This window comes from Ostrinia nubilalis, chromosome 1 (genome assembly GCF_963855985.1).
Source record: "Ostrinia nubilalis chromosome 1, ilOstNubi1.1, whole genome shotgun sequence".
NCBI lineage: Eukaryota > Metazoa > Arthropoda > Insecta > Lepidoptera > Crambidae > Ostrinia > Ostrinia nubilalis.
Window position 1 is genome coordinate 1,392,844 of NC_087088.1, and position 19,985 is coordinate 1,412,828.

The 19,985-nt window shown below is 40.3% G+C and overlaps 1 protein-coding gene across 1 annotated transcript; it reads left to right on the forward strand.

Annotated features, from left to right (window-relative positions):
- Positions 1-143: 143 nt before the first annotated feature.
- LOC135074768 (peroxidase) lies at positions 144-15,639 on the forward strand. The gene is made up of 14 exons (XM_063969154.1): positions 144-404; positions 5,734-5,894; positions 6,633-6,808; positions 6,974-7,211; positions 9,158-9,372; positions 9,547-9,717; positions 10,240-10,398; positions 10,905-11,123; positions 11,467-11,664; positions 11,894-12,030; positions 12,445-12,612; positions 12,926-13,164; positions 13,863-14,029; positions 14,547-15,639. The coding sequence occupies exons 2-14, from the start codon at positions 5,764-5,766 to the stop codon at positions 14,735-14,737; spliced, it is 2,409 nt and encodes an 802-aa protein (XP_063825224.1). The 5' UTR covers positions 144-404; positions 5,734-5,763; the 3' UTR covers positions 14,738-15,639.
- The last annotated feature ends 4,346 nt before the right edge of the window (positions 15,640-19,985 follow it).

Genomic DNA, 19,985 nt, shown 5'->3' on the forward strand with positions numbered 1-19,985 from the left:
ATACTATCTCTATCACCACATATTAATGATGCACCAATATCTGTGTCTAGTGGTGCTAGCTCTATAAAATTATTCCACTTCGCCCTCCCTGCCCTCTCCGCCTCTGAAGTCCGATCCGGTCGTACCCTCCGACATGAGCAGTATTGAGCAGTCACGCGGTACGCGGATAGTGTAGCGTGGTGTGGTGCTGTGTCAACACGAATGTTAGAGTCCACCACCTCTTCAGTCACTTAGGAGACGCCGCCGGTACCACTAGTAACATTACAATAGATCAAAGTATCGAGATTTTGATCTTTTCGTCTGTGTAGTAAATAGTTAATAGTTTTTATAATGACAAAAGTTTAGATAAAGTTCTGTTTCTGTTTTGAAGTTAAGTGGAAAGTGCCGGTTCGGGAAAATATAAGGTATTTTTATGTTATTTATTTAGTTTGATGAAAAGATATTTGAAAGAAAGTGACTCTCGGAATTTACGCGGTAGTTTTCCTTTCAATTAATTATGTTATTTTACCAATTTAATTAGTTGACACAATAGTTAATTATCATTTTTAAAGATACTTTTATAAATGCGGTTAAATGATGAGAATATTGATTTAAGGAATTTTCATTTTGGTGAATTTTCATAGTGCATTAGTGCGATATGAAAAAATCTACATTCTAGCCAGTATTTTGCATTAATTTGGTGGGTCGTTGCCTCGCTAGTTGCTACCCGGTAGATACCGGACTAGAAACAGTAAAGAACACTTTTTAAAATTTGTTTTTATTATTTTACGTACCTAATTTAACCAGGGGGAAACACTTAAAATAAGACTACCTACCTCAAACTGCCCTAATCAGGAATCAATTAGCAAGGTTAGTTAATTAAGTACTTATTTAATAGTCTTTTAAGAATTATAAAAAGCTTCGCCACGTGCTAAAGAGGCCATAAAATTAACATTAAACCTACTTGACTCTATTTTGGGACCCATAATTTATCCGGAATTTAATCTAATCAATAAAAGTTGAGATACTTTACATCGTAGATACAACTTAAATGCTGATTTATTCGGTTTGTTATAGATGGTTGTCTTTAATAATGGAAAAAACTTGCCAAACAACCAAATGAAGGTTAAATAATAGGAATACCTACTCGTATATCAATGAACGCGATTAATCTTTCACACAAAAAACAATTCGGACTGACATAATAAATTATGAAATAGGCCCTACTCCGCCAAACTGGTTTTCTTAACTTAAATCCGTCTCTTTAAACATACAGAACGAGTAACAGAGATGTAGAGCGCAAGATACCTACATCGAAATCGATTTTCAGAATACAAACCGCGGCGCCGGTTTTATTTTCGTCTACAATCTAAATGCTTTAAGGCTGTTGGTAAGCAACTTGATTTAGGGATCACATATATCTTTAAAGTTTCATATAGATGCTGAAACTACATAGGACATCTGTAACAGCGAGATCGCCATTTCTTTTTGGCTCTACCAAAAAAGAGCTTTGACTGAAAATTTCACAAGTTAAATATCTACTTTGATACTCGTAAGTAGAGGCTTAGGCTAACCATGCAGTTCTTATTAAGTTAAAGCTCTGTAAACTAAATAGGCTCTACCAGACCGTAAGTTCCGCTAAGAGAGCTTTGAGTTAAAATTTCATTAGGCTAACCATGCGGTTCATAAATAAGACCTTAGTAACTAAGGCCCGGTTAATGTCCTCTGTTGGCGGCGGTTTCTCAGTTATAATAATAATATAAAAACCTCCGTAATATTGCGTAATAGGTATGAGACCAACCGCCTAAATCGTATTTGAACGCGATGAAAAACGCACTCGGAAAAAACTCTCTAACTAGTCTAAAACCTCACGTATAAAAAATAACCCACTTAATACTTGAGTGACGACACAGACGTGAAAGGTTCCGTAAATATCGTACAAGGTGGAAGATCGTAATTTTTCTCAACTCAATAACTGTACCCCCAGTGAAAAGGGATCTAACTCGACTTAGATCAAAATCGGCTTTATAACATAATGTGAATCTCTGAAAAATTAGCTATTTTTGTATCTAATCGGTATGTTTCTACGACGTATAGAAAAGAAAATAATTTTGTGCCAAATGATACAAGTAAGGCTTTGTGAACTTTTCTTTCGTGTATATTGATACATGTCTACTTTTAACAAAGTGTACCGGAGGCTTCTTTCACTTTTTTATTGTGTAAAGAGGTATGACTCGTGTTACTACTTTTTACACGATTGAAGTTGTTCAGATTGAATTTGTGATTAACAATATAAGATGACGTGTAAAATGTTATAAGTTACTTAGATCAAAAACATTTGAAAATCGCAACTAATAATTTTGTTAATTATTTGGTGTAAAATGATACAACTTAGCCCAAACGTCAGATTAAAGGAAAAAATAATGTCGTAGTTTATAAATCAAAGAACTTTAGTTAATAGTTTGAATAAATCTACTAGTAAAACATATAATTGAATTCATAGTGCCTAACGTTGTCAATAGAAGTACTTAATAAGTGCATTATCGAATTTACAAGAGCTCCAACTACCTACCAGAAATCTTTATAAACAAAACTCATCACCTTTGACAACAAATTGAACTGGGCGAGTCATGTCGAGAACAAAATAAAAATGGCCTGTATAGCATTCCATCAGTGCGAGAGACTCATTGTATGGCCCTCTTACACATATTATTATGGATCACTTGTGTGGTGGCACAGAACACAACTATCCACAGCAAGATCAAAACTCCAAAGCCTGCTACGCCTAGTAAGCATAGCGGGCACTAGTTGTATGAGAACCACTCCATCGACATCACTCGAGTACCTTCTGAATCTTAGATCTTTAGACCTCTTCATTCAGGAGGAAGCGCAAGCAGCCGCCCTAAGACTTAAAGGTAAGAACGGCATATAAAAGCAAAACAAGGAGACAGGACATTCCACGATCCTGCACAAAACCCTAATAAAAGAAATACCTCTCACCGAGGCACCCATCGACAGAATTCCCTGTGTTCACATCTTCGACTGGAGATATAATATCCAACTTACAACGGAAACGCAAGATTGCTCTGGAATCAATGAAGTTAGGATATACACTGACGGCTCCAAAACCCAAAAAGGTACGGAAGCTGGTGTCTTCTCGAATTACCTAAATATACTAAGAATATCTACAACACTAGATACACACAATACAATTTTCCAAGCAGAATGCAATCAGAGCAGCACAGGCGATTGCAACCATAGACATCCGAGGTCTGAATATAAAAATAATCTCAGATAGTGCAAGCAATACAAAGCAACTTAATATACTACATTATAATACTTATATTGGAATGCCATGACGCGCTCCTAAGTCATTGCAGACGCAAATGGCGTTACCCTGCACTCCTGAAGTGGATCAAAGGGCACAGTAACTCCTTGAGCAACGACGCAGCAGATGAACCGGCCAGAAGGGGATCGTACACGACGGTATTTGGTCCGGAACAATTATAATGCTGATACCATAAGCACAGATCAAGACCTGGCTGCGCTCCAAAATAGAAAAATAACACCACATAGAATGGAAAGATTGTGAAAGATGCAGGCAAACAAAAGATGCAGTTGTGGATATATCGAAAAAGTTTTCCCGCAGCCTCATAAGACTAAATATGGACAACATCCGCAAGGTCCTAAGTGTAATAACAGGTATGTTAAACAAACACCTACACAATATAGCTGTTACAGACAGCCTACTGTGCAGAAGATGCATGGAGGCAGAAGAAAAACCGCAGCACGTGCACGAGGAGTGCACAAGCGTAGCAATCAACAGGCTCAAATTCTCCAATCACCAGGGTCGCTGCAGAAGGACCTAGATTGGCTGCTGCTACCTGGGGGGATCTGGAGCGGTTGGAATAGGAAGATAAACTACAAATAGCGCACAATGGTCTAATCAAGAGGCTAAGTGCAATATTCGATTGCCCTGAAAAACTAACTACGAAAGTCTTTATGAATGGATACTATGTATAAAGTAAATAATTATGTAAATGACATGTGTTGCTGGACTTCATCTGCTTAACTCGCAAGTATAACATGTCTTTTTAATTCATGTCTCTATTGATTTAAGAAGATTCCCGCCGTAGGCAGTTCGATATTTTCAAGTTATTTATGATTTAAGAATAGGCTGACAAGGGTGGTTAAATTTCTTGCGCTGCTTCTTCTCAGCACTGGCCCATTTATGTCCCAAAATAATTGTAGGGTTCAAGTAATACTAGGACGTGTTAAAGGGCTTTTTAAAAGCCTCTTTGTTGAAAACAAATGCATTTTATGACTTTACTTTTATATTATCCTTCTGTAGCCAAAAGGCAATCAATATAGCTTGACATCACCATCTCTGGTCCAGGGTTTGATTCTTATTAGGGTAATTGTAGAAAACAAACTTTTCTCTGTCTCCTGTCTAATTAGTTGATGTGAAACCATTGTTGTTTCTGGTCTTTACTACACAATTGCTTCAGCTATACTTACTTTAAAATAGGAGATAATGTATGTGATTAGGCCGATATCAGTCATGGTATATGGTGTAATAATTAATAAAATAGTAGTTTCAGATCAGAATAAACATTTAAGGAGTAAATAATTAGAATTCAGTCTCAAATTCTAGCCTTATTCCTTTACAGTCGCCACTTATATCACTTTACACAAAATTATTAGGATACTTAGATCGCTATTATGTAAGTTAGATCAGTTTACACATTTTTTTTCTCACCACAAAATTGGTGTATATTGATATAAGTAAATTTTTTTGGACTATTTACCCTAAATGACCTTAAATAATGATTCCTCATAGTGTAATTACTTATGTTTGTTTTACAACTTTTTCTATAATTGAAGAAACAAAAAAATATCAACGGAAATGGCGTAAAATGTATCACTTTACACTTGTTAGCGGGTGGTCAATTCAGTGTGGTGTAAAATGATTTATGTCCCATTATATCACTTTACACGAATGTAAAGTTGTCGTGCATGGTGATATAACTAGGTTTTTATTTAATTACGAAAAAACCACATGCTATATTTCCCAAACTGGCACACTGCCTAATCATATCTAATATTACCTTTCACCTAAAAAATATTTCATCCAGTTATCTCTAATAGCGACGAAGCAGGATTTTTTTTAACTTCAAATGCGATTTCCCAAAAATCACCATTTTCGACTTAGATCCCTTTTCACTGGGGGTACATTATTATTTTCGTTTCCTTTACATCATTCTTTTGAATAGAAGTCCTGACCTATTATGGTTTATAAAACAGCCCGATAACAGCGGAGATTAACCAATAGATGTCCCTGGCAGTTTGGCACTTTGATTTATTCTCACCTCTCATTCTTACCGCTGCGCTGCAACTCCAGCCAGCCTAGCCAGGATCTACAGTTTGACCGCCAATAAAAACCCAACCAGTGAAGGTCAAGTTTGTCCCGGGGGAAAGTTAAACTGTCATTAGACCCGCAACGAAATTAATCTGAAGAACAAGAGGAGTTAGAAGTAATGATGATTCAAAAGTGATACCCCTTTGCTCTTGCTTTGCTTTGCGGGGCACATAGATCGGTACTCCTGCCACTAGGTGGACCCACGATCTGGTCGCGCACTCGCGGGAAGTGCCTAGATACGGGCGGCGCAGGACCGGTCTTTGTGAAAATCCTTGGGGGAGGCCTTTGTCAAACAGTGGACGTATTTCGCCTGAAACGAACGAACCCCTTTGCAGTCTGCCAGAAGCTCTCGCCAGCAAGTCACCATGCAGCGGGCAGGCAGCAGCGCGGAGCGGACGCCGCTCATGCAGCCCACGTATATGTTTGAGTCCAGCGTCACGCGCAGCTACGAGCGGCGCCTGCGACACTTCCAATGCGCCATCTGCGTTGCCATCATGTAAGTATGCCCAGAATTATGCCTATATTAGTAGTAAATACATTATGCCAATGAAAGGTGGACCGACGACCTGATAAAGGTAGCAGGAAGGCGCTGGATGCAGTAGGCGGGTTGTCGCCGGTGGCGTCGCGGAAGTCTAAGGCTACGGCCGGATAATCGCGACACCCCCACTCGGGCGATGACGGAACGGAACTGGGTATACCCCCTGGTCCCACACACCAACCTGTCAGTGTCCTCCGGCAGTGGGGACGGTGCGCAAAGCATTTCCTCCGCGACAAAAAAAAGGCGCTGGATGCAGGCCGCTATCAACCGTGCGATGTGGTGGAAGTCATTGTGGGAGGCCTATGTTCAGCAGAGGACGTCCTGTGGCTGAAATGATGATGATGATGAATGAAAGGGATCCCGTAACTGACCAGAGCTTAATTGTGACGGTATTTTTCCCTGAATACCACGTAAACGGAGAATGTGGGGCCTTGCAGACTTTTATAACCATGTACGAGTAGCACCATGAGCCCCATCTATGTTGCCATCATAATGTAAGTAACATGTCAGAGCTTAATTATGACGCATAATACTTCTGTGAATGTCACGTAGTCAGAGGAAGAGGAACCTTACAGAATTTAACCATAGTATTGACCAGATCTTTTGTGACTCTACATTTCAATGATCGTAAGTTTATCTAAAAGCTTCTTCTTTTTCTAGATTTCTATCTTTTACTTTTTCTTAAATCTTCTACAGAGCAACCCTCGGTATCGCCCTACTGGTAACAGTCTCCTACAACCTGAGCGAGGACCAAGAAGATGACGACAACAGCACCACCACAACAGTTCCAGAAACAGTGATCCCCATAGGCAATCTTACGGCGATGCCACCGTATCTGGCGCCCTTGCTGCAAATGAAATGGCCCTTGGAAGGTAACAGTAAAAACTTCATGGTCATGCCCATTTTGTGATAAAATTTTCTCGTAACTAAATGTCTGAAATTGAAGGCTTCAATCATCACTCTGTAATGAATTCTCTATTAATTAATTACAATTTAAGATCTCCAGAATCTTCAATTTCCCCGTACGATGAATTCAGGTCGTGATCCCCCCGAATGGGCAGGGGATCCCCCGTCCGCTGACGACATCAGCACAGCTGTCGAGCACGGGAACACGGCCCTCAGGGAAAGGAGGGCTTTGGAGAGCAACAGGAGGCCCTTAGACCAGGACACACCAGCGAATAGAGCTCAGAGGGCAGCTGCCACTTCTGCGGCTGTGAAGCCTTTGGCTGATGCAGCATATGCTGCAGAGCAAGCTACACGAGCGCTCCTCAATGGGTGAGTTGGTTAGATTGTTAAGACCACTAACTACTTAACCTGACACTAAAATGGCAAACGAGGGCACAGCTACTGATGATGAATAAAAATATGAATGAAGCAATTTGTCTTTACAAGTTTATTAACGAATCTTTTTCTAAATTAAATTCTTCTTTCTTACACGCAATCCCTATAGCAATCGGCCGTAAGTATCAGTTAAATCAAAAGTTTTTATGTTACAACGTTAAAATTTGAAAGTCCTGAAGCTTTCTCTCATCGTCTAATTTTTTATTCCAAGCCACACAATACTCGTACCTACTCGTAGATCATAATGTATTGCAGCGTATGCAATCTAACGGTTGCGGTTAACCTATTAGTTCATTAAGGAACACTGGCCGACTTTCCGGCGATTAGATCAATTGACTGCATCTTAGGCCTATAGCAGTGGGTCTAGACAAAGTGCCATTATAATCGCAAACCAGTCGAAAAGTGGTCGAAAAGCCCCTTTTTTGTATGGAATTTGACGGATTCGATTTTCGATTCGATCAAAAAGTGCGTTTTGTCTAGGGGTGCAGATAATAAATTATACAATGCTCTAATACTAGTTACTTACTTGAGCTAGATACGAGTAGTTGAGTGACTGACAAACGAGATGACAGTCCCTATTCATATTGAAAATGATGATAAATTACAATTTAAATTATAATAGACGTACCTAATAGACTTTTTTCCCTTTATGTCTACAAGCTTTGTATGCCTTCCTAAACTACGAGTAATATCTAGCGGAACTTTTTGAAGGAAAGGAAATTCACAAATTACAACACCCCCGTTTCAATAGTATCTAACCTTAATTTGTATCTTATTGCCTTGGTCTTAGAATTCATCCACAATTTATTGGAACATGACACCCTAGACTAAACCGCGACACCGGACACTCGTCTGGCTTCGCTCGCCTCAAGCGGGGATAAGTTACCCAATTGACCAAAATGTGGCGATACGAAATAGCTGAAGAGCTATTATTTTACAGTGGCTCCCGCGGCGCGGTAGAAAATAATAATACAGATTGAGGTATACATTTTGCATGATCCAATGATTTGATTAAGAATAGGACTAACGACAAAGTGAGGATATCGATTCCCCTTTCCGCATCATCATCTAAATGAATAGAGTAATGATGATGATAATAATGATGATGAGATGAGCAAAAATCATAACGCTCTTATAACTAAAAGTTACAGAAACTTTGCTTGACATGAATCCAAAACCGGGGGAGAACATCCTAACAAAATTCTGATGGGTTGACACCTTAGATTTTTTGAAGAGTATCAGTAATTTGGTAGAACAGATACCTAATAAATGTGGCGTACGGGGGAAACATCACTTTTACTTAGTCCAGTCCAGTTGGCTAAGCCGCGCCACGGAAGCTATCGGATTTCCCGATCGATACAAATGAAACGCAACTCGACATGTATGGGACCAATCTTCCGGAACATTAATTGGTAGGTACTGTTGTCGGTGATATTGATTACAACAGCAATAAATCGCCGGAATATTTTAATGATGCTGTCAATTATTAAAGTTCGCGGTATTTTGCGGTTGTATTTCACAATATTTTGCAAAGGATTGGATGAAGGATTCACCTATTTATTAGGTATGTTCACGAATTTGGTGAACATAAAATTGAGTTCGTAAGCATTCTTGAAAAACTTTCTTTGAAAATCACTTTATGGAAATGATATTTTCATATTTGGTTAGGGATTTGCAAGCTGAATGAGCTGAATCAATCAGTTTGTCGGATGACTCTACGTAAATCTTTCCGTGGTTCTGAGGGTGTAAGTCGTTGGCTGTATCACATGTCATGTCTATCTACAGTAGCTAAAGTTGCTTCAGGATCGCCCTTATCACAGTTCTTACGATAAATTAAATAAGGTACCTTTTTAAAATTAAGAATTAGGTATGTGTTCCAGAACCGACAGCTCCCGTCGCGCAGGCGGAGCAGGCTTGGGTCCTCCCACCAACGGTTCATTCTCGGAGCCACGCTACTGCCTGCAGGACGCTGCCCCCTGCCCGCCTGACCGCTACCGCAGCCTCGATGGCAGCTGCAATAACCTGCAGCACCCTTACCGATGGGGGGTGTCCAACACGCCTTTCAGGAGAGTGCTACCGGCGGATTATGGAGATGGTAAGTTACCACGACCAACGGCTCGTTCTCCCCCTCGCCCAAATCAAAAGGATTACAATTACGTCTTGAATACGTACTTCAGAAAAGGCCACCAGCACCAAGGAAATAGCACGTTTTCAAATCTGTTCATTACCATTTCTTTCACTTAATATCTTCATCTTTTGTTTTCTCCAGGAATCAGCTCTCCCCGCACTGGTACCGACGGCGCGAGCCTGCCCAGCGCGCGTGACGTCAGCGTGACTGTGCACCGGCCCAGCTACGCTCACGATACCACCTTCACTGTGATGCTGGCGGTATGGGGTCAGTTCGTGGACCATGACATCACTGCCACTGCTCTGAGCAAAGGTAAGGTAACAGTGCCATTGTCAACAGGCCCGGATAATATTTTTATCACTACCTAACTGCTATGTGACGGTGCACCGGCCCAGCTACGCTCACGACACCACCTTCACCGTCATGCTGGCCATATGGGGGCAGTTCGTTGATCACGACATCACTGCTATAGCTCTGAGTAAAGGTGAGGAGATAACGTCATTGAAGAAAAGCTCAGACACGGGCATATTATCTCCTTCACCGTCGTGGGTATTATAAAACACAATTTTACTGCTACTGATTTGACCAAGGGTATAGCCAGCGTAATTTCCAACACGTATACATACAGGTATCTACTTAGTTCGTGGGCCATGCCATGATATTGGCCATGTAATGATAAGAGAGTTTGTTTCATTGGTGTATTGACACTAGTGGATCTTTCGTCTCGTTTCCTACTTACTCTGAGATTAAAGCTGGAGAAGTTAAGTATCAAAATCGTATCATTTACCTTCTGTGCCACAATGGAGATAAACTGCTTTCTTTCTTACATTGCAGGAGCAAACAGCAGCTCGCTGTCATGCTGTGATGAGAGCCAGGAGCCGCATCCTGAATGCTTCCCGGTGCAGCTGGGTGCCCAGGATCCCTTCTACGAGGAGTACAACCTGACCTGCATGGAGTTCGTGCGGTCCGCGCCTGCACCCACGTGCCACTTCGGTGAGGACTGGATAGGGAGATAGACGTAGAACAGAGTGAAGATAAGGGCGTCCAGTTACTTTATAAAAACCGCTCACTGGCTCCATCTGTGACCCTGTCATCCCCCTTATGTCGTAAGATTTTAACTCAAAAGGAAGCTAATGAACTAAAGGCATAACTGAGTATGCGAAATGTAAGTTTAGGAGCTGCTTAACTATTTGAGAAGCCGTCAAATATGTATTTAAATGGCGTTTTAGTATTAGGCCGTAAATGAGTCAAAGTTCAAAGGCAAATACTGCACTAAAAAGCAAACGCCTTGTAGTTAATCTAATGCAATTTCACACCCAGACACGTGCTATTGCATAATATCAGTAAAAGTTCACCTCCCCCTTCACCCTGATCTTGACTTTCCAGTTGCTATCAGATGAGAGGCAGGCCATTAAGAGCTTCCCCGTTGTGGAAAAAAATAATTCATATTTTTATTACCAAGTAATAGCTTCCATAAAATCTGACGTCACTATTTCCAGGGCCCCGTGAGCAGATGAACCAAGCGACAGCCTTTATTGACGGCTCCACTGTGTATGGCTACGGGCCATCCAGAGCCACACAGCTGCGGGCCCTGACGGCCGGACGACTGAGGATGCTACGTGACGGAGACCGCGACCTGCTGCCGCAAGCCACCGACCCCAAGGATCCCTGCAACACCCAGCAGATGACTGCGAAGGGCAGATACTGCTTTGAGACCGGTTAGTGCAAATGTTTGTTGCAATTTAGTGAAATGTTAGTCTGTCGAGGCGCGGATGCTTTGAAAATTAAGTAGCAGTGATCACCTTATCATACCAATCTATTATGTCCCTATAGCCAATCATCAATAGCTTCTCAAATTAACTTGACCTTTTCTAAGCTTCTGGTGATCTTGGCTTTACAAGAATCCGTTCCTCCATCCATTACCTCTGTATGTAGCACCACATTTCCCCTAAGTTTACTTACTTTCTTAATTATGAATTCACATTTCAGACTAAATAGTTAACACACAGTCTTTTGATGAATCATCTAATTTTCTCAAACAAATAACTGGTCTTTAATCAGGTGACGACCGAGCCAACGAGAACCTCCACCTCACCACGATGCACCTGATCTGGGCGCGGCAGCACAACCGGCTGGCAGCCATCTTGAAGAAGCTCAACCCGCACTGGGACGACGAGAGACTGTACCAGGAGGCACGGAGGGTAGTCGGCGCACAGATGCAGCATATCACGTATTCAGAGTTCTTGCCTTCCATTTTAGGTAAGTTTATTTAAGCATAACAAGGCAGGTATATGACCGCAATAGCACTTGGTGTTTTAAAGTGAGATACAGTCTGGGATAGTACATATCTGCCCTGTGCCTATTCACTCTCGCCTTTAAAAGGCCTGGAACCTTGTTCACGCCACCAAACACAAAAAATAGAAGGATTGTAGACTCTCCAAAAACCTTATTCGTTTTAAATACTTTAAGAGTTTCTTCTTTTTGACAGGAAAAGACGTGATGTGGGCATTGAACCTGACTCTCTTGGAAGAGGGATTCTCTGAAGCATACGACCCTTCAGTGGAACCCACTGTCGCTAACCACTTCTCCGCAGCTGCCTTCAGATTTGCACATACCCTTCTACCTGTAAGTTTACTGGTTTTTGTCAGTTAAGCAAGAAAAGTAGAGCCACTAGCAGCGAAGCCAGAAAGGTGCACGTGCGCTTTTATCTCAAGTTTTTCTACATAATCAAAAGCGGTAAAATGCATTAAATAAGTAGTTTTTGAATATTAGCACTTCTGCTATCCTTCAAAGTCGAATTCAGCGTTCGAGCAATGGTTAATTCCACTTACCAAGATTAAGCTTAACAATTTGAAGAGCTGAGCATTATCGAAAGAGTTTCCACTAATGAGCTTAACTTTCCTGGACAAACTTTATCTTCACTGACTGGGTTTTTTATTGGCGATCAAACTGTAGATCCTGGCTACACAGGAGTTGAAGTGGTGCGAAAGAGAGGTGGGAATAGTCCCGTATCCTAATGTCTCCTAATTCATCTTCCAGGGTCTGATCCATAACGTAGACGCGAGCACAGGCACGATAAACTACGTGCAACTTCACGAGATGCTGTTCAACCCTTACGCGCTGTACTCTCTACGGGGACCCAACAAGGCAGTCCGCTCGGCCCTCAACACGCCTGTGCATACCGTCGACCCGCATGTCACTGCCGAGGTATGTATCCCTTATTCTGGTGACCAGTACCAAAACTACCAAACGTCAGTAAATTAAAACTCACTCGAATCAAAAGGGACCAGCTCGCATCCTAGGTTATCAGATTTAGTAGAAGGCAAAGGAGGGTCAGCAATACTTCAAATAGTAGCTTAGAATAAGTCCTAATATTGGAATACTTGAAATAATCGAAACAATCATAATTTAATCAATAACTTCTCTACGTAATAAATAAATTAGCCAAAGAAGACCTTACCTACCACAGAATGGACAAATAGTACCTATTCTTACCTTAAAACCCTCGTTTCGTTTACAGCTTAGCAACCATCTCTTTGAGCGTCCAACTACCCTCAACACAAACTCATCCGTCCCTAAGAAGCCGGGACCTTGCGGTCTCGACCTGGTCTCCCTGAACATCCAGAGGGGACGGGACCACGGACTGCCCGGGTACCCAGAGTGGAGGGAGCACTGTGGGCTGTCTAGACCGAAGAACTTTGAGGACTTGGGAAAAATGTTCGATGACCTCTCGCTGAGCAGGATATGTAAGATTTATAAGTGAGTGTTTCCTTTATTTCTTCTAGATCAAACACAAACCAGATAGGGTAAACTAATAATGCAGGGGTTAAATCTAATTGAACAGACCAGATTAGAATTTCTTGACTAAAAAATAAGGTGAACGACAAGGTATGTTTGATTTCTGTGACAGCAAACAGCTAAAAGTTGGATTTTTTATTAGTGTGAACTATAACTCGATGAAACGTGACTTGGTTCAGACTGGTATTGTATTGTGACGTACACAAGGTTAATGTCTAATTTAGCAGTGCATTGACGTGGGCTACATTGGTCACATAATGATATAAATTCGACGATGTTTTTTTCTGCGAAAGCGGAATATTATCGTCTTCATCGTCATTAAATGTTTCTAATGCAGAACAGGAGTAATTTACCAGAAGCAAAGGATGGATTTGGCCTAAATTCCCCACGATGGCGTGTTAGGGAGGTTTGAGTTGCCTTTTTCGATATCCACGGAAAAAGTATAAGAGGTTCACGGAATTTCGATATCCACGGAAATTGTTGAACGATGGTGACACCGCCCTGTCAATGAGTTTGGTGGGATAGTGGTCAAGTTAAGCGCTCCTGGCAGCCATGAGATCACATCGTCGTTCTGGTAGTTCTGGTATGGACGGGAGGTTCGCTGGGAGGTGTAGGGGACATCTCATAGAAATTTCAATATCTTTTCCATCTTTCTCCAGCAACGTGGACGACATAGACCTGTACACAGGGGCTTTGGCCGAGGACCCACGCGGGCGACTACTGGGGCCCACGCTCAGCTGCTTGCTGGCCGACCAGTTCCTGCGGCTCAAGGTCGGCGACCGCTTCTGGTACGAGACCAGCGATAGAGTCGTCGGGTTCACGATTGGTAAGTTGGTATGATGCTATAACAGGGGGTTTCACCGGTTCACTTGAAGATCTGATCTGTCTTGTAACGATATCTGACAAATGAAAGTTGCTGATTTGCCTATCAGTGGTCAGATAGGTATAATATGACTTCTAACTTCATGGCTAGTGGTAAAACTAGCTCTACTTAAGTGTAGCGCTGCAACTTCAACTGAAATACTTTTGCAGTCTAATCACAGTAGTAAAATAACAGTAAAAGGCCTTCACCGTAATGCTGAATTCGTGTAAAACTGTTTCCGCGACAACACATTCATTTATTTTGCACAGCAAGCGAGAGCGTCATTTCCTATGAAGCATGCACTAATTAAAAACTACCTTAATTTTAAGAACAAACATGAAGTAGGTACTAGGTCTATTTTTAAAATAAAATGATTCTTCTTCTTCTGTGCCTTTTCCCATTTCATTAGGTCCTCTTCATTCTAAGGCACCAACACAGTCTGTCAAAGTCAAATTATTCTAATGAGATCTTTTCCTTCCAGAGCAACTGACAGAGATCCGCATGACGACCCTAGCAGGCGTGATCTGCGCCAACGAGGAGTTACTTGATCAAGCTCAACCACGGGTTATGGAGGCCGTGAGTGCCACCAACCCACTAGTGGACTGCAGGGAACTACCGCAGCCTTCCTTCGCGCCGTGGAAGGAAGACGCGCCCTTGAAGAAGAAGACTTAAAGGATAGAGAAGCTACTCGGAACAAACATTGTGACTAACTGAAGAAAGTCCTAGGTTTTAATCGATTATGAGCAATCACTAGGAGCACTGGTCCGCGTATGCTCTTATCGACAAACATTGAATTTGTCTATATTATCTGATAAAACAAGCCATATTCAGAAGTAGGTAACCGATCCTGCTTTGACGCCATTTTTGTATTCTGAACAGACACAGCTTGTCTAGTAAGATAGTTTATTACATATAAGTCTTTGGTATCAATGAGGAATACCTAACTTGTCAAGATTTAAGCTGAAAATCCACTTTTATCGCTGTTGAAAAGATGGGCTCTACCTGCAGTTTGTCACTGCTATTACATGGATAGGTACCTCTATCAGATACCGAGCGATGTCGAAATGTGAGACAATACAAAGTTACCTGATCACTTACCCTTTCCCTAACCCTTCTGCCAACAAGTTCCTTCATAGTAAGTAAAATGGACAATGTCCAGCATGTCATGCTGCTGAATTTTACTGTAAATAAAAACAATCCAATGATAGTATGAATGACGACAAATTAATTATAATGCGTGTCTGTTTTATGTTATTAATTTATTGCATTTAAATATCTAAACTTCTATAATAAGTACCATAATCTACCCTTCTATTCTCTATTATCAAATGTAGGTACCTAACTATTTCTTTAATTAAGTTTAATTTAAGAGACATTATAATATGGAAATCTAAACGTAGCTATCCTGCCTACATCCTCATAAGTAGCCATAATTAGAATAATTTATCACTTTGTAAAATAGGTAGCATTAATTTTATACAGACAGGACAATAATGATCATTACCTATAATAGGTAGTAAGTATCTACCTACTTACCTGATGGTAGTCGTTTCGTTTCTATAAAGTATTGTGTATGGGCTAGATTTTTTACTTTAATACCATTAATTAATTAAAGTGTTAATTATGAATTCATAGTTTATTTATTTTATCAAAATAATATGATACGGACTTCAGTCAAAGTCGGTGTATGATTAGCTAATCATATTTTTTTTACTATGTTATCCTCTAACGATGAAGTTTTACCTCTTCGCCTGCATCTCACCTGATAGAAAGTGATGATCAGGCCGAAGGTGGAAGCCAGCTCCACCCGGAAGCAGGTCCATAAAAAGCTTAGATTTTGTTTTGTATTATAGCAAAAGTGGCAAATGTTTGTGAACCTAAACAAGGTTCAAATGCTTAACAAGGATTAAATAACCAGCCGTGTAACTATGACCATGAACTTGAATTTTCTTAGGATAAGTTTACAATCTGGAAGAATAAATATATTGGCAAGGCAATGATGTATGTGCCTCCTACCTATCTAGCTCACAACAGTCCAGTTAAACCAGCTGACTGACTCATGCCTTACTAGCATCATAATTTGGCTATAGTAGGCGTCTGGCCTTGCTCGTACGACATTTTAGCCACAAATCTCTATTCACATGCTGTTAAAGCTCGTATTTTCGACCTTATGGTCTAGGAGTTACAACCAAAACATTGATCAGATAAGTTGGTTAAACGCATAATAAGGATCTATAGCTTATGTCAGTTGTTGGCGTCCTATGCAAAGGATCTCTCTTCCGTGTTTATAACGAGTAGGTATTTAGGTACACACATACCTAGTAACCTAGATAGTGTCATTACAGGTAGGCAAACAATCGAATTTTTGTTTACGCGATGAAGGCGCGCAACTTCGAGCGATTGGAAATGAGGTTATCAGTTTGATAGTCAAATTCTCTGATTATGTAGGTGTAGGTAGGCTGTAGGTGTTGCCAAAAACATTACAACACAAAAACTTTAGCCGTAGGTAGGTGTGTATTTTTATTGGGATAATAAATTCAGAAAGTAGATAACTAGGTAAGTAAGTAGGTAATCGTCGCTCAAAATTAAAAATGAGTTTTCCAAGTCAAATAACATTTTGGACACCGCAAAATTCGGTGGTCACTCGCAAAGATGCAACCAAGGACTCCAAGGAGATTAAGGCCATATACCTAACCACCGAGGTGAAAATGCTTTCCTAAGAACACTACTCTACCAATTTATGCTTCATGCAGCTATCTATTAGATATTAGGTAGGTAGGTTACTTTCCAAATCTCAGAGCAAAATCAACGGCACGCGTCTCTTTTGTTTTGCCGTGAATGTTCAATGAAATCAATGAACCATCATCTAGCATCATCATGCTATTCTTAGTTCTCTGCAGTAAATAAATAATACCTATGTGTTGATAAAGTTAAGCAGGAATCAGTAGGTAGCTCTTATTGTAATGAAACGATTCCACTCTTCATTGTGATTCTAGATAGAGGACCAAGTTTTATTTAAATTATAATCTGAAGGCGACAACACTGCACCCACGCATCAATATGAATGAAATGATCATTATGCATGCATGTATGTGCATAAACAGGCAGTTATACAAAAAACTACTGGATTATTGATTGATTTGTGCTTCTTACATCTTATTCGACGAATGTCAGATACATCATCTACCTACCAAGTAGGCATTACCACAGAATAAGTGTCACTAATCTGAGAATAAAATTCTGATTATGTAGGGGTACCTATCTCAGAGGCAAATGAATGGACCGGACTATCTGCCCGTCAACTAACAACAGATGGGTGCAATGCAGATGGCACTAATAGCTACTTACTTATGCTATGCATGCAATGTCGTATCGTTTGTTTGTATTGTATTGTACTGACTAGAAATACATTTCTAGGGAATGCTTGACGAACGTGATCCTGGATCTGTCCAATATGATTCTAATTGATCAAGCTAGTAAATCTCGCATTACCATACCTAAACTCGATGCTTAAGTATCTGTGTATGCCACGTGCCGACATCGATACGACCGCGTCATATCTTCGCTGCGGTGTTAACAAACAAATGGATGGCTTTCCAGAAGCTTCGATCAGTTTTTATCTTGCACGTGAGATATGAACTGCTACAATGCCCAATCCGTCTGCAGTCAAAGACCCAACAACTATCCACGACTCTATTTCTAGATAGATGTAACTCAAAATGCAACAAAATAGATGCCAAGCGCCTTGGCGTCAAAACACTTTACAGCAGTCGTGCATTTGGCAAATACAACAGATGTTGAACGAAACAAGGTCGCTCTAAATGTTAGCGAGAAAAAACTAGTGTTAATATTTTTTCTCACTTGCCTTCTAAATACATAGGTAGTTATGGAAGCCAAAGCAATAAATGGAACACCCGATATGGATTTAGAGGACAAAATACTAAATACGACAAATAATGCGATAAAAATAAATGTTCACACTTCTACAACTCCACCATCTGTACTTACCTAGTAACGTTATGGACAAATTGGTTTCTTCTAAAGGGAATAACCCATACTTGTTATTGTTTCACGGAATACTCTAACGAATCCACCTAATCAGACCAATAAGTTTTGAAAACTTGAGCACACCATTGGGGATATTTTACTAACGGGGATAACTTACCAAATGCACATTGATTGAACCCAGTGACAATGATGCACATGATGTAGATTTGCGTATATTAGTAACAATATTATGTACTTCCTGCTCATTGATCCAGTTAATATTCCTAGAAATTGGAAATCCTGGGTAGGTAGGCGTGCTCTAAATGTCCCGAGAGCAAAAAACTAGGACGATAAGATTGAGTAAACTAGAGCTATTGTTTGAATCATCTTCCAAGATAAGTATCCAACGATAATAGTAGACACACTAAAGTTATCTATTACTTATTTTGTTGACTTGACTTAGCTTTATAAGGTTTCATGATATTAATAGATTTACCTATTATGATCTTACCTACACACCACTTATGTACACAACAAAACATTTATGATCACCCTGTAATAGGTACCTTAAGTGGACGCCTATTATTATTTTGGTACGCAAATAAACACAAGTCGAGTTATTATTGTAAGTTTCAAAAATAGTTCACCTTGATTGAATTTATTACTAAAACTCACTCGATCGATTCCAAAACTTTACGTTCCTTAACCTAAAAATATTTCCATATAATTTGTTTGCACTCTAATTGCTTTTCTTAATGAATAATTCGAATCCAAGTCGTATCTAGGGCATACCCGTGCCGATAACTTCGTTCCGTGCAATGATAATACAAGCTGCAAAATTGCGTAGATCGCTACGTCACATCAGTTACGTCGATGCGTCGAACGTTTCAACACGGCAGGATTGCCAGCAGACAAGAAAGTTCTTCGTTCGCGTGGCGTGGTCACAGAATCACGTTTTTGTTCCACGTGATGGCGCGGAATCACGTGTACGATTTTAATCGCTTTGTGCGAGCAGCATCTGAAATTTGGACTAATTTGGGGAGAATTCTAGGTGCATGAAGATTTTAAGTTTAGGTACCTATTTGCCAAAAATGTTTGAACTTTATTTCAATTTGAGTAAAAGTTTTCTACAAGGCATTTGACAACGTTGTTTTTGTTATTTACATATTTTATTTTGCATTATTAATAAGCTTTAAACGTCAATTAATTCTTATTGTCCTTTCTTTACTTAGTGATTTATAGTGTCCTTCAAATATCGTTTTATATGGAGTCGTGCAAGGAAGTATCATCGGACCTTATTTTAAAAAATCATTTAATCGTGATTCGTGCTATTGATTACCTACATTTGAAACATTAAACAATGAACACTCTATGTAACTTTAAAGTTTAAATCTTATCCTGCATCATTATTTCAATCTCAATATGTACATTCAAAAGCTGATGGAATTACCGACTGACCTCATTAAATTTCTAGAATCGTCTGCAGTAACTGTACGCAGAGTGATTTGGGGTGATTTTAACTGTAGAGTGTGAACCCCACCCACAAACTAGTCGCTGCGGTAACAACTGGTCGAGCGCGGCGCGGACATTCGCCGCACTCGCTCTCTCGAAGCCGCGCGAACGCTCGGGAACGTTCGGCAGCAGTCTACGCTCCTTCTCGACGATTCCGCGTTCATAAACCCCATCCCGTTACGCGTTATCAACTTATCACCATAACACCCGTAAACTAGACTCTATCCCATTGCTATAAGGGACTCACTTACAGGAACTGTTTTGTGAAAATAAATCTAGGTCCTCTTATCCACCTCGCTATTGAAAATTTCTCGTCATTTTAATGTATTGCTATGCAGTTATGCATTGCAGTTCTCGACGGTTCTTTCTTTTCTTTACATAATTACCTACCTATTAAATTGAAGTGGATAGGTGCATCTTA

What these genes read in the sequence shown, in the direction of transcription:
- LOC135074768 (XM_063969154.1), top strand. Translation starts at nt 5,764, where the DNA reads ATGCAGCGGGCAGGCAGCAGCGCGGAGCGGACGCCGCTCATGCAGCCC. An exon ending in ACCGGCGGATTATGGAGATG is followed by an intron (nt 9,373 to 9,546) that starts GTAAGTTACCAC and finishes TGTTTTCTCCAG; the next exon opens with GAATCAGCTCTCCCCGCACT. An exon ending in AGTCGTCGGGTTCACGATTG is followed by an intron (nt 14,030 to 14,546) that starts GTAAGTTGGTAT and finishes TTTTCCTTCCAG; the next exon opens with AGCAACTGACAGAGATCCGC.